This window comes from Prionailurus viverrinus, chromosome A2, assembly GCF_022837055.1.
Source record: "Prionailurus viverrinus isolate Anna chromosome A2, UM_Priviv_1.0, whole genome shotgun sequence".
Taxonomy (NCBI): domain Eukaryota; kingdom Metazoa; phylum Chordata; class Mammalia; order Carnivora; family Felidae; genus Prionailurus; species Prionailurus viverrinus.
Window position 1 is genome coordinate 153,693,921 of NC_062562.1, and position 15,756 is coordinate 153,709,676.

At 36.9% G+C, this 15,756-nt stretch overlaps 1 protein-coding gene across 2 annotated transcripts in view; it reads left to right on the forward strand.

Annotated features, from left to right (window-relative positions):
- The window catches only part of AKR1D1 (aldo-keto reductase family 1 member D1), a 95,343-nt gene extending 86,220 nt beyond the window's left edge, over window positions 1-9,123 (forward strand). For both annotated transcript variants that reach the window (XM_047826198.1, XM_047826208.1), the window contains 2 exons: window positions 6,062-6,144; window positions 8,212-9,123. In XM_047826198.1, coding sequence (XP_047682154.1) covers window positions 6,062-6,144; window positions 8,212-8,254 — 126 coding nt within the window. In that variant the 3' untranslated portion in view covers window positions 8,255-9,123. The remainder of the gene's footprint in view (window positions 1-6,061; window positions 6,145-8,211) is intronic.
- The last annotated feature ends 6,633 nt before the right edge of the window (window positions 9,124-15,756 follow it).

Consider the following 15,756-nt stretch of genomic DNA (forward strand, 5'->3'; position numbering starts at 1 on the left):
ATGGTCCTTCCAATCACCCTGCCTTATAGTTCTTTAATCTCCTCTCCCACGATGATCTTGCCCCATATATTTCAGCAACCAATTCCCACTGTTACTCCCTGGAAACTGCAGTTACACTAACACCTAAAAGCTCCTCCATACCCCCCCAAACATCCCCCTCTCTCTCCTGCATTATCTCTCTACTGCATAACTCCCATCAATATACAAACATGCTGTGACCTCAATCTTAAAAGGTAAAATCCAATCTAGACTCACTTTCCCCTCCACATATTATCCTTTTCTTTCTTCCTGTTTACAGCAAACCCCTTAAAAGAGAATTCTATTATCACAGCCTCCAAGTCCCTTTCCCCCAGTCTCCCTTAAACCCATTGAAACCAAGCTTTCACCTGACCATTCCATTGAAACAGCTTGTCAAAGTCACCAGTGACCTCCTCATTGCCAGATCCAACAATCATTTTTCTGTCCTTGTCCTAGTAGATCTTTCAACATTTATACTTACAATTAATACTTTCTTCTTCTTGAAACCTATACCATCAGAGAAGCAGATGGAGATGGTAGGAATATCAGGCACTCAGTTTTATAATATGAGATCCTGAAAAAGTGAAAAACAGGATAATTTGTGCCATGAAAAAAAAATGCAAAAATCAATCCACATAAACTAAAGAAAAACATTGCGTAGAAATAATGGAGGGAGGAGGAATTTGGAAGTTTACCTTAAAATTAAAACTGAAAATTATGAAAGTAATTTTAGTTATTTTATATTCAACAAAATTTACATTACAACTGCATATGTGTACTAAATGTTAGAACAAACTGAGTGAATCAGGATCGATTTTTTAAAATATGCTTGACAAAATTACATGATAACAGAATGTGGCATTCTTGACATTCTTCACAAAGGTTTTTGCTAAGTGATCATAAAGAGAATAATTCTGGTAAAATTTCACAGAGCTTCATATGAAGGAGATTATTAATCCTTTGGCTTTTTCTTTCAGATCATTCTTTTGATATATCTCCCAAAGTAGTTTTTAACTGCATTAAATTCCTATTTGAAAAAGACTTTGCCTGTAGTTAGAGCAAACCTCCAAGATCGCTGTCAATGACTTCATGAAATCCTGCGTCTTTGGCAAGATTTGTGACTTCGCTTTACGTTACATATTCACTGGAGTCAGAAAATGACTCACCAACACTTAAAAAGTGGGCCTAATGTTAAGCAAAAAGGAAGTTTGAGTAAGGATTTATTTTGTAAGTGATTGGCCCAGTCATGACCGTTTCTATGTTATGCAAAGTTGTGATTCCTTACACAATCTCATAAACTCAATACGTGGATGATAAATAATCAAAGAAAAGCATTCCCTGAAAAGAGCACTGGGAAGTAATCCATCGGGGAAATGATTAGGTAAATCAGGTTATATCTATAACGAATGCAGTAGTTACAATCTATGTACAAAGTCAATCTATGTATTTTGACAGAATAGATAACCAAGACATATGAATGAAAGAAAGTTGCATTAGTCTGCAAAAAGATATGATACAATTGCATTTTGCTCTTAGTGTGTTGAATGTTTGGAAGAAATGTCTGGGATGAAGAATAGGACTGGGGTGGTAGGTAAGAAGGAGACCTTCCACTTATTTCATACATGACCATATGCTTCTTTGGTGTTTTAATTTTTACAAAAAAGCATATATTTATGTATTATATAATTAAAACTTATAAATGTAAATTACTAAAATAAAAGTTAAGGGATAGCGAGATAAAACAATAAGTAGAAGATAATTATAATCAAAACAAATGTTAAAAATGTAAATAAGCTAAAGTTAAATATTGAAATGTAAATGAAGAACAATTATAAAACCAGAGCATAAAGTGTGCAAGCTAAAATAAAACAATGAAAATGTAATATATTTAAAAGATAGAAGATGACATTTAAAAATGATGAGAGAAATGATTGAGTCTAAAACAAAGCAAATTAAAATTTCTTAAATGTTTACTCATTTTTGAGAGAGAGGGAGAGAGAGAGAGAGAGAGACAGAGCATGAGCAGAGGAGGGGCAGAGAGAGAGAAAGGGAGACAATGAATCCGAAGCAGGTTCCAGGTTCTGAGCTGTCGGCATAGAGCTGGACGCTGGGCTCGAACCCACCAACCGTGAGATCATGACCTGAGCCGAAGTCTGACGCTCAACTGACTGAGCCACCCAGGCACCCCAAAACAAATCAAATTAAAAGTTCAGGTGAGCAACCCGGAGGGGGAAGAGATGCGCCCAGCACCCTGGAGTTTATCGGACGGACTCTAGGCCTGAGGTACAGAAACCCATCCATGAAGAGGAACACTTCCTGAAGGAAAATGAGATTATTTTGCAGCTGTCAGCAAGTGCTGTGGGGAGACTTACTCCTAAAACTCTGAAGCATGGTCTTTAAGAATGGCAGCGTGGGCTAACTAATTCGGATGTAAATTTTAAAAAATAAAAAAGAAAATTAAAAAAAAAAAAAGAATGGCAGCATGGGGGCGCCTGGGGGGCTCAGTTGGTCAAGTGTCTGACTCTTGGTTGATCTCATGGTCTGTGAGTTAGAGCCTTAAGTCAGGCCCTGTGCTGACAGTGAGGAGCCTGCTTAGATTTCTGTCTCCCTCGCTCTCGGCCCCTCCCCCGCTTATGCCCACGTATGCTCTCTCTCCAAAAAATAAATAAACTTATTTTTTTTTAATTAAAAGTTAAAAAGTACATAAGCAAATTTAGAGACTAGGGAATATTTTTAAAAACACAGCACAGAGGCCATAGTCCAGAATAGGAAGTTCAGCATAATATCCAGAAACAATAAAAAATTCTTCACTCATGGAATTTTAAGAGTCCTAACACATCCTAAACACGTGTTGTTGCAGAGCATTTGGAATGTCCCTCACGGTGGCTCCATCAGGGGTATTTCTAAGACAAAGAATAGAATCCCATGTTGGGTGTGGCCCCCCAGCACCAGCCCAACTTCTTCCTCATTTGCAGACAGTCATAAATTTCTGTTTGACGTAAAGTTTCCTGGGGTGCCTGGGGGGCTCAGTTGGTTAAGTGTTCCACTCTTGATTTCGGCTCAGTTCATGATCTCACAGTTCATGAGATTGAGTCCCTTACTGGGCTCTGTGCTGACGTCACAGAGACTGCTTGGGATTTTCTCTCTCTGCCCTCCCCTGCTCTCAAAAAAAAAAAAAAAAAGAAAGAAAAAGAAAAAAAAGCCTTTAAAAAAATCTTTTATGTGTTTGTCACTAAATAACAGAGTTTCAACAGAAGTGAAGAACTGAAACACCTGACAGAACTGAAAGAAACAAATTAACAATCTTTGTATTGGTTTTTAAATTTACCTTCTAGTTAGTTAACATACAGTGTAATATTGGTTTCAGAAGTAGGATTTAGGGATTCCTCATTTACATATAACACCCAGTGTGTATCCCAAGTGCCCTCCTTAATCCCCATCACTCATCTAGTCCATCCCCCCCACACCTCCGTCGATCAACCCTCAGTTTGTTCTCTATAGTTAAGAGTCTGTTTCCTGATTTTCTTCCCCCCAGCCCGCAGGTTCATCTGTTTTGCTATTTTCTTTCTTAAACTTCACATGTGAGTGACATCATATGGTATATGTCTTTCTCTGACTTATTTCACTTACCATAATACCCTATAGCTCCATCCATGTCATTGCAAATGGCAAGATTTCATTCTTTTTGATGGCTGAGTAATATTCCATTATACATATCTCACATTTTCTTTTTTCATTCATCAGTTGACAGACGTTTAGGCTCTTTCCATAATTTGGCTGTTGTTTTTGTTTTTTTAGTTTTTTTTTGTTTTTTGGAGGTTTTTTTGGCTGTTTATTAATAACACTGCTATAAACATCAAGGTGCGTGTGCCCCTTTAAATCAGTATGTTTTTATCCTTTGTATAAATACCTAGTAGTGCAATTTCTGGGTCATAAGATAGTTCTATTTTTAACTTTTTGAGGAACCTCCATACTGTTTTCCGGAATGGCTGTACCAGTTTGCACTCACCCCCCCCCCCCCAGTGCAAGAGGGTTCCCCTTTCTTCTCATTCTCACCAACATCTGTTGTTTCCCATGTTGTTAATTTTAGTCATTCTGACAGGTGTGAGGAAATAGCTCATTGTGGTTTTGATTTGCATTTCCCTGGTGATGAGTGATGTTGAGCATCTTTTCATGTACCCGTTAGCCATCTCTATGTCTTCTTTGGAAAAAAAATGTCAGATCGTGTCTTCTGCCCATTTTTTAAGTGGATGACTAGTTTTTTGGGGGTGTTGAGTTTGATAAGTTCTTTACTGATTGTGGATACTAACCGTTGATCAGATAGGTTGTTTGCAAATATCTTCTCCCATTCTGTCAGTTGCCTTTTAGTTTTGTTGATTGTTTCCTTTGCTGTGCAGAAGCTTTTTATTTTGATGAGGCCCCTATAGTTTACTTTTGCTTTTGTTTCCCTTGCCTCTAGAGACGTGTCTAGTAAGAAGTTAGTACAGCCAATGTCAATGGGTTTACACCTGTGTTCTCCTTCAGGATTTTGATGGTTTCCTGTCTCACATGTAGGTCTTTCATCCATTCTGAATTTACTTTTGTGTGCGATGTCAAGTGGTCCAGTTTTCCCAATACCATTTGTTGAAAAGACTGTCTTTTTTCTATTGGATATTATTTTCTGTTTTGTCAGATTAGTTGCCCTATAGTGTGGGTCCTTTCTGGGTTTTCTGTTCCATTGACCTATATGTCTGTTTTTATGACAGTACTATAGTGTCTTAATCACTACAGCTTTGTAATCTAGCTTTTTTTTTTTTAAGTTTTTTATTTTGAGAGAGAGAGAGAGAGAGAGCGGGAAGGTCAGAGAGAGAGAAGATCCCAAGCAGGCTCCACGCTGTCAGCTCAGAGCCTGACCCAGGGCTTGAACCCACGAACTGCGAGATCATGATCTGAGCTGAAACCAAGAGTCAGAAGCTTAACTGGCTGAGTCACCCAGGCGCCCCTGTAATGTAGCTCTTAAAGTCTGGAATTGTGATGCCTCCAGCTCCGCTTTTCTTTTTCAAAATTGCTTTGTCTATTTCAGGGTCTTTTGTGGTTCCATACAAATTTTAGGAATGTTTGTTCTAGTTCTATGAAAAATGCTGATGGTATTTTGATGGGAATTGCATTGAATGTGTAGATTGCTTTGGGTGATATAGGGATTTTAACAATATTTATTCTTTTAATCCATTGGCATGGAATGTTTTTCCATTTCTTTGTGTCTTCATCCATTTCTTTCATTAGTGTTTTATAGTGTTCAGAGTACAGATCTTTTACCTCTTTGGGTAGGTTTCTTCCTAGGTATCTTATGGTTTGGGGCGCACTTACAAATGGGATTGATTCCTTGATTTCTTTTTGTGCTTTGTTGTTGGTATTTAGAGATGCAACAGATTTCTGCACATTGATTTTGAATCCTGTGACTTTACTAAATTCACATATCGATGCTAGCAGTTTTGGGGAAGAATTTTTTGGTTTTCTATATAGAGTATCATGTCATCTGTAAAGAGTCAAAGTTTGACTCTTTCCCTGCTAATTTGGATGATTTCTGTTTCCTTTCATTGTCTTATTGCTGAGGCTAGGACTCCCAGTACTATGTCAAATAACAGTGGTGAGAGTGGACACCCTTGTCTGACTATAGGGGAAAAGCTCTCAATTTTTCCCCTTTGAGGATGATATTAGCTGTGGTTTTATATGGCTTTTATGATGTTGAGCTATGTTCCCTCTAAGCCTACTTTGTTGAGGGTTTTTATCATGAATGGATGTTGTACTTTGTCAAATGCTTTTTCTGCGTCTATTGAGAGGATCATGTGATTCATACCCTTTCTTTTATTAATGTGGTGTATCACATTGATTGATTTGCAACCACCCTTGCAGCCCAGGAATAAATCCCACTTGATCATGGTGAATAATTCTTTTAAAGATGTTCATAAATTTTTGAAGAGCTCCCATGGCTGGCCCCACTCCCTGATCCCAGACTTGACCCATTTTCTATCTTCAAAAATATCTTTTATTTCTGTTATTTCAGATCTTTGACTTTTCTCTCACTGAAGAAGAAATGAAGGCCATCGAGGCCTTGAACAAAAATGTCCGCTTCGTGGAGATGCTCATGTGAGTTCAGGGGGACCACCCATCAAGTACTGCCCAGTGATTTTAGATTGTTCTGGGTCTATAGAAATCACAAGGGTAAAGGCCAGTGGGCAGCATGTTCTGAATATTAAACAGGTCTGGGTAAATTACATTCGCTCTAGGAACTTCCTACAAATCTATAGTTTTACTTATAAGATTTCTGGCATTTATGACATCCCATGACTTAGGTTAAGGCATAGCAGGCTAAATATCTTGAAGAGAATTAAGTCATCAAGTGTATATATGTTAATACAACAGCAACACAAATATTCAAACCTATTTATTTTTTCCTAACTATCAAGTGATACATAACGTAGAGCAAACTTATTGACAAAAAAGAAAGAGAATAGTATAGTAGAAAGAATACCATGTAAGAAACTAAAAACCTAGAGTTTTAGTTAAATGGCTGCCTATGAGATTTGGAGCTTCTAAGTCCACCTATTAGCTGATTCCCACAAGCAAAATCCTTACACTCCTTTGAAATGTTGCTAAATTCAGCTAGTCAACTGAAGTAGCCCTTTATTTTCTAAATAGTATAGGGCCTTTAAAATAACAAAACAATATAGTTCATACATATATAGTATATGTATTTACATATATATATACACATATATATACACACATATGTTTATATATACACATTTCTTTCCTTTATTCATTAGTATTCCTCACTAGTAATCTGTAATCTAAGTGAGCATTTAGAAAATGCTCATTAAGATAGTTCATATAGTTTGAACACTTATCTTATTGGTCCTACTATTTTTTGTGAGTCAGAAAGTACACTAACTATGCTAATATCACATTTTTTAATCAATATCTGAATTAATACAACAACCTCCTAATGTGAATTTTCCAGGGTAAAACATTATTCAACATCAAAAGGTACCAACTAGCCTTGGGAATAAAATAGTAAACATAAACATAGACCTAACAAATACTTATGGGTTAATTAATAGCTGTTGAAGATAAACTATTTGTATTGAATAAATATCATTAAATTAAGAAAAGACAGTAAGAGATAGTCAATCCATTGTAATGATTTTTTTTTATAGTTGGTGACATTATTTAGTTTGACATTTGACATATTTAATATCTAATTCCAGCTACACTGGGAAAATAACTCATCAGGAAATAACTAGAAAAATCAGCAAAGAGAAACAAACGTTAGGTTTCACTGATCATAAAAATGTACAATTTAGGGATGCTAGGCCATGATTCTTCTGTTTTTCATCCAGTTGGTCTTTGATTTGACATTGACATTAATATTTTAATTTAAAGCTCACAGTACTTGGGGCACCTAGGTGGCTTAGTCGGTTAAGTATCTGACTTTTGACTTCAGCTCAGGTCTTGTTCTCACAGTCATGATTTCGAGCCCCATGTTGGGATCCATGCTATGCATGAAGCCTACTTAAAAAAAGGTAAAATAAAAAAATGAAGCTCATAATACTTGCAGAGAAACAGAGAATTGAATCTTAGACATGGTCATGGCAGGCACATACACATGCCAGTCTTTTTTTTACTGACTGTTCCGTCATTGTTATTTAAGAGATACATTCATTATCATAGAAATTTACTTCACTGATCACTTTACTAGATCTCAGACTTTTGATTCTCAGGAGGTCTAGTGAGAAGGGCAGGTAAAACCTCTGAGAAGAGAGTGACGCTGATGGGTAATAGAATTTTGAGGAGAAATGTTTATGTAGATCACTGGAATAGAAGGCCTGTGTCAAAACAGCAGAAGGGAGGAAGGAGTTGAGAAGGGGCACAAGAACCCATGGGCACGCGCGCGCGCGCGCACACACACACACACACACACACACACACACACGCACACACGCACACACACACACACACACACACACCCAACCCAGAATGCTATCCTGGGCTTCAGTAAAAGACGATGGCTCAAGGGAAAATAAGAGACTGGGTGAGAACAGAGAAGGAATGAATTGAGAGAGGGAGGTGTCTGTGAAACTGTCAAGGGATGCTAGTAACACACAGCTGTGCAACGTTTACAGTGAACATTTCTTTGGGGAATTGTTTTGACAGGTGGTGTGATCATCCCGAATACCCATTTCATGAGGAATACTGACTTCAGAGTGCCCTTGAATGGATTTTTCCCTCCCATGCACGCCAGAACCTTAGATGTAGAAATGAAAAGGTTTTACTATCCTTAAGTGGTGTGTTGATTTTAACACTCTATCAAGTTTTGTGCAGGATAAATAACTTTGGCTTAGGTATGTAAAGAAAAAGATGTTTAAATATGTTGAGATAATTGTTTGGAAACCATAAGCTAATATTTTATTAGATCAAGGTCTTCTGGGTTCCTGACAGAAAGACATTAGGCTTTAGGAGAGATTTCAGAGGTAATATATGATGATAAGAAACCCATGAATCTGATTACTGCCATTAAGTCTGAACTCCTTACTTTAGCAGTTAACAGGACAACAAAGAGGGTGGAGAGCTGGCACAAGCCAGTGCTGGCAATGACCTTGATGATTTGGAACACTGACTGTAATCTAGACACTGCCAAGATAAGATCCACACATGCATTATTAACAAGGAAGTGATTTGCTACACCTTGTATAAAGAGAAGGGGCTAAGTGTAGAAAAGTCTTAAAATAGAGCTAATTAAACAGCACAGTGGTCACCGAAGACACAATGATTTAGTTGTTTGTTTCCACCCAATGGGGGTTAGTTTAGCTTTTACCCAGTTTGAGGGATTGATAATTGCTTGTTCTCTCTTGCATGCTTTCAAGGGCTTGTGTGTGAACATAACTAGTGATCCATACTTACACTGCCTATTACTCTTGCTCTACTCATCCTATAAACATCATTATGTGAAGTGGCTTGAGACAACCAACATACACAAATAAAATCCTGAATCATAAAATAATCCGAAGATGATTATTTTAAAAGAAGACATTCAAAAAGGACACTTTAGGAGTGCCTGGATGGCTCAATCAGTGCAGTGTGTGACTCTTGATCTCAGGGTTGTGAGTTCAAGTCCCACATTGGGTGTAGAGATTACTTAAAAATAAAACCTTTAAATGAAATGAAATGAAATGAAATGAAATGAAATTAAAGTTTAAAAGGGGCTTTATAAAATTTTTGTACTTAGGGGTGACTGGGTGGCTCAGTCAGTTAAGCATCTGATTCTGGATCTCAGTTTGGGTCATGATCTCACAGTTCATGGGTTCGAGCCCCACATCGGCCTCTGCGCTTACAGCATGGAGCCTGATTGGAATTCTCCCTCCCTTTCTCTGCCCCTACCCCACTCGTGCTCTCTTTCTCTCTCAAAATAAATAAACTATAAAAAATTATTATACTTAGTACTTTGAAAGTGTTATTGGAATAACTGAATTTCAAGAAACTAGCAAGTTCAAAAGTACACTATTAATTATACTATATGTAAATTTTTAATATTTGAGTGAGAAGATTATTGGAATTCTGCAATAGAGATGTACTGATTTTCAATTCAACTAGAGCAATGTCTTTCTTTTCATTCATATTAAGTCACTCTCACAAGCCAAGAGAGTGCTTCAAAAATTATGTCTTTCAAGACCAATTGCTTACAGATAATCTTCAGTGACCTGAAAACATACATTTCTGAGAAATTATCAAGAAAATTTGATCTATACTCACTGTTTCCACTGATTCTAATATAATGCTGTCTTCTGGAAAGTATTTTGTTTACAAGAAATTATAAAATGTGATGATTTATTGTACCTCATGAATCTCCATTTTGTTCCTAAAGGCAGGGAAGGGGAAAAATTATCTGAATTCAATTCAGTTAAAAAAAAACACAAAAAACCTTTGATTAAGTTCTTACTGGACATTTAGCACTGGGAAGAAGGAAGAAATAGGGGTATCAGTGCAAGAACAGAAACTTAAGCCCTGTTGCCTGATATCAAACTTCTTCAAAATATTTTGGGAGGCTGGTGTGGAGGAGGGACCGTACCTAACAAACCATTTTTAAAATAAAGGCATTGAGAAAGAGTCCTGCAATTTTTCAGGAGGAAAAAATATGTCTTCAGATTAGAAGAGTGGAACCCTATCTTAGTTATAACAGAGATGGGGGGAAAGAGTTGGAGACTTAAAACAGGAAGGTCAGGAAAGAGTGACAGTCTGATATGAGTTTCTGCATATGTCACCTCTTCCTATGCTCTCATCCCTCTCAAGCTTCCCATCTATTTTGGGATGAATTTCATCCCCACTACTCCCCTCAAAATTCAAACCTTAAAGTCATAGTCCCTAGCACCTCAGAATGTGACCTTATTTGGAAATAGTGTCATTGCGTATGTAATTTGTTACAATATGGTCATAATAGAGTAGGGTGGCCCCTAATCCAGTATGACTGGTGCCTTATAAAAAAGGAAAATTTGGACACAGACAACATACAGGGAAAACACTATGTACAGATCAAGGCAGAGATCAGGGTGATGCTTTTACAAGTAAAAGAACCCTAAACCTTTCCAGCAAACCACCTGAAGGTAGCAGAGAGGTGTGTAACAGATTCTCCCTCACAGTCCTTAGAAGGAACTAACCCTGGTGACACCTTGATCTCAGGCTTCTGGCCTCCAGAACTGTGAGATGATATATTTCTGTTGTTTAAGCCACTTGGTTTGTGGCACTTCGTTATAGCAGCCCTAGCAAACAAATACACCATTCCTCAGTCAAGAGGGAGGTTAAAGAACATGAATAGGTCAACCAGAAAATCAAGTTATTAAAAAAAAATACATGGAAACAAATGAAAATGCAAACACAACAATCCTAAACCCCTAGGATGCAGCAAAAACTCTACTAAGAGGGAATTATATAGCAATACAGGCCTACCTCAAGAGGCAAGAAAAATCTCAAAAAAACGATCTAAACTTATACCTAAAAGAGATAGAAAAAGAACAACAAATGAAGCCTAAAGTCAGTAGAAGAGGCAAATAATAAAGATTAGAGCAGAAATAAGTGATAGAACCAGCAGCAACAACGAAACAGTAGAACTGATCAATGAAACTAAAAGCTGGTTCCTTGAAAAAATTAACAAAATCGATAAACCTCTTACTAGTAAGACTTATCAAAAAGAGAAAGGACCTAAATAAATAAAATTGCAAATGAGAGAGGAGAAATAACCACCAAACCCACAGAAATACAAACAATTAAAAGAGAATATTATGAAAAGCTATTTGACAACAAATTGGATAACCTGGAAGAAATGGATAAATTCCTAGAAACATACAAACTACCAAAATTGAAACAGGAAGAAACAGAAAACATGAACAGATCAATAACCAGCAAAGAAATTGAATCAGTAATCACAAATTGCCCAATACACAGAAGTCCGGGGCCAGATGGTTTCACAGAGGAATTCTACCAAACATTGAAAGAAGAGTTAATACCTCTTCTTCTCAAATATTTCCAAATATAGAAATGGATGTAATACTTCCAAACTCATTCTATGAAGCCAGTATTACCCTGATTCCAAAACCAGACAAAGACTCCACTAATAAAGAGAACTGCAGACCATTATCCCTGATGCAATTGGATATAAAAATTCTCAACAAGATCTGGTAAATTGAATACAACAGTAAACTAAAAGAATCACTCACCATGATCAAGTGGGATTTATTTCTGGGCTATAAGGGTGGTTCAATATTTGCAAATCAATCAATGTGGTACACCACATTAATAAAACAACCATATGTTCCTCTCAATAGATGCAGAAAAAGCATTTGACAAAGTATAGCATCCATTCTTGATAAAAACTCTCAACAAAGTAGGGTTAGAGGGAACATACCTCAACATCATGAAGGCCATATATGAAAAATCCACAGCTAACATCATCCTCAATGGGGAAAAATTGAGAACTTTTCCTCTATGGTCAGGAATAAGACAGGGATGTCCACTATTTTTTTTTTTTACATTTATTTATTTTTGGGAGAGAGAGCATGAGCAGGGGAGGGGCAGAGAGAGAAGGAGACAAGAATCAGAAGCAGGCTCCCAGTTCCCAGCTGTCAGTACAGAGCCTGATGCGGGGCTCGAACTCATGAACTGTGAGATCATGACCTGAACCAAAGTCGGGCACTTAACCAACTGAGCCACCCAGGCACCCCGATGTCAACTCTTACCATTGTTATTTAACATAGTACTGGAAGGCCTAGCCTCAGCAGTCAGCAAAAGGAAATAAAAGGCATCCAAATCAGCAAGGAAGAAGTCAAATTTTCACTATTTGCAGATGACATGATGCACTATATAGAAAACCAAAAGACTCCACCAAAAAATTGCTAGAACTGATACACAAATTAAGTAAAGTTGCAGGACACAAAATCAACACAGATATCTGTTGCATTTCTATACACCAATAGTGAAGCAGCACAAAGGGAAATCAAGGAATCGATCCCATTTAGAATTTCACCAAAAACTATGATACCTAGGAATAAACCTAACCAAAGAGGTAAAAGATCTATATTCTAAAAACTGTAAAACACTGATAAAAGAAATTGAGGAAGACACAAAGAAATGGAAAAACGTTCCATGCTAATGGAGTAGAAGAACAAATATTGTTGAAATGCCTATATCACCCAAAGCAATCTACACATTCAATGCAATCCCTATCAAAATACCATTAGCATTTTTCGTAGAGCTAGAACAAACATTCCTAAAATTTGTATGGAACTACAAAAGATACTGAATAGCCAAAGCAGTTTTGAAAAAGCAAAGCAAAGCTGGAGGCATCACGATTCCAGACTTCAAGAGCTATATTACAAAGCTGTAGTGATCAAGGCAGTATAGTACCGGCACAAAAACAGATATATAGATCAATGGAACAGAATAGAAAACCCAGAAAAGGATCCACACTGCATGGTCAACTAATCTATCAAAACAGGAAAGAATCTCCAGTGGAAAAAAGACAGTCTCTTCAACAAATGGTGTTGGAAAACCTGGACAGCAACATACAGAAGAATCAAACTGGACCACTTTCTTACACCATACATAAAAGTAAATTCAAAATGAATGAAAGACCTGCACTTGAAACAGGAAACCATCAAGGTTTAAGGTTAAAGGCAGTAACCCCTTTGATATAGGCCACAGCAACCTCTTACTAGACGTGTCTCTGGAGGCAAGGGAAACAAAAGCAAGAATGAACTATTGACACCTCATCAAAATAAAAAGCTTATGCACAGCAAAGGAAACATCCAAAAAAACTAAAAGGCAACCAACAAAATGGGAGAAGATATTTGCAAATGACATATATGCCAAAAGGTTAGTATCCAAAATCTATAAGTAACTTATCAAACTCAACACCCAAAAAATAAATAATCCAGTTAGGAAGTGGGCAGAAGAGGGGAACCTGGGTGGATCAGTCAGTTAAGCATCCTACTTTAGCTCGGGTCATGATCTCGCAGTTCATGGGTTCAAGCCCCGCATCGGGCTTTGTGCTGGCAGCTCAGAGCCTGGAGCCCGCTTCAGATTCTGTGTCTCCCTCTCTCTCTAACCCTCCCCTGCTTGTGCTCTGTCTCTCTGTCTCTCTCTCAATAATAAATAATAAACATAAAAAAAAAAAGAAATGAGCAGAAGACATGATTTGAAATTTTTCCAAAGAAGACATACAGATGGCTAACAGAAACATGAAAAGATGCTCAATATCACTTATCATCAGGGAAATACCAATCAAAAATACAGTGAGATATACATGAAATAAGTAAGCCTGAGGAAGACAAATACCATATGATTTCATTCATATGTGGAATTTAAAAAATAAAAGAGCAAAGGGAAAAAAGAGAGAGAGAGAGAGAGAGAGACAAACCAAGAAACAGACTCTTAACTGTAGAGAACAGACTGATGGTTACCAGAGGGGAGGTAGGTGAGGGGATGAGTGAAAAAGATGATGAGGATTAAGGAATGCACTTGTGATGAGCACTGGTTGATATATAAAATTGTTCAATCACTATACTGTACACATGAAACTAAGATAACACTGCACATTAACCAACTGGAATTAAAACAAAACTTTAAAAATTAAAGTAAAAAAAAATTATTTGTTCAAGTGTTGGCGGTAATTTACCTGAGAATTTCATCTCTGTCTATAGGAAGCCTGCACATTTTCCACTTCATCTAGGATCAACTTTGCAAATTCATCTTCTCAAAATTTAGCAGTGTTATATAATTTAGCAAACATAAATGTATTTGTTCATTTAGTCAATAAACGTTTTTGTGTGCCACTCTACTGAGCTCTATCCTAGGTACTGGAGGTGCATCAGTAAACAAAACAAAAGTCCCTGGACTCTCAGCCCTTAGGACCTTGGCCTCTTCCAATCCCATTACTTCTCTGAAATCCATGCTCACTTTCCCCTTACCATTCTTATTTTGTATGTCTATGTTTTTGTTTTTTACTATTAACTAATTAGTGGTTTATCAAGTTATTTTTGCTTTCTTCTGGATTTCACTAAGAGCAAATTTCCCAAAGGAAAAGAAAGTTCATTGATTAGTTCTGCTGTGTTTCTGTTTTCTAATTCATTAATACCTTGTTTTCTATTACTGATCTCTTGTCTTTTTTTCTTATCTTGTCCATAGACTTCTACTTCCTAGGTCGAATATCTATTTCATTGGTTTTTGTTTATTTTTTAAAGTTATCTTGGTTAGTAATATGAGCTTTATATATAATGAATTTTACTCTGAGCACTGCTTTAGTTAAGATTTGGTAAATCAACTTTGTTATTTTTTTAGCCTTCTGAAGTTTGGTTTTGCTTTCCTCTTTGATTTATCGCTGTTTACACGAGTTTCTGTCTTATTTTAATTTCTAGTGTTAGAGCTTTCCCCCCCCTAGCTTTTATATTCCACTTTTAACCATGGTGAGCTCAGACATCATCAATCAACGTTTTAAATATTTCATGGGATTGTGACAAGACACATTCTATTTTAAAGTATTGAGTTGGATATAAAGGACATCCAATCCTGTGTTACACATTTTTAGCATCTAGTATTAGAAAAGCTATTTTGAGTAGTAGTTCTTTCTTTTAATACCACGGTTCATAACTGGAGACAGTTTCCTCCCACCTTCCCCTAGGGAACATCTGGCAATGTGTGGAGACATTTTTCGTTGTCACAATTAGTAGGAAGTAAGGGGAGGTGGTAACTATTTAGTAGGTGGAGCCTAAGGACACTGACAGTACCCACCACAAAGAGTCACTTAGGCTAAAATGTCAGCAGTGCCAAAGTTGAGGAACCCTGCTAACACAAGAGTCTTTCTTGCTAAATAGTAACATGTGCTTATTCCTAATGCTGAAATTTCAGCTTGTTGTGTGTAAATTAAAAGTGTAAATCCACTTAGGCTCATTTTTTATAGTGCTTAAAGTAAACAAACCATGCTTTATAATTCATCTAAGTCTTTTCTTTTGCATTGTACCTTTTCTCGGACCGTTAAACTGATAACGGGCTCCATGCCTTTACTGTTCGAGTTTAAAGCATACAGGCAAATGAGTGGCAATGAAAGTGAGTTAATGCAGGAAACAGAAACTATAAATTATTTCCATAGGGTGAGTCAAGAGAAATTTGCTGTGATATATAACAGACTGCTATTAAAAAAAATAGAAGTAATCT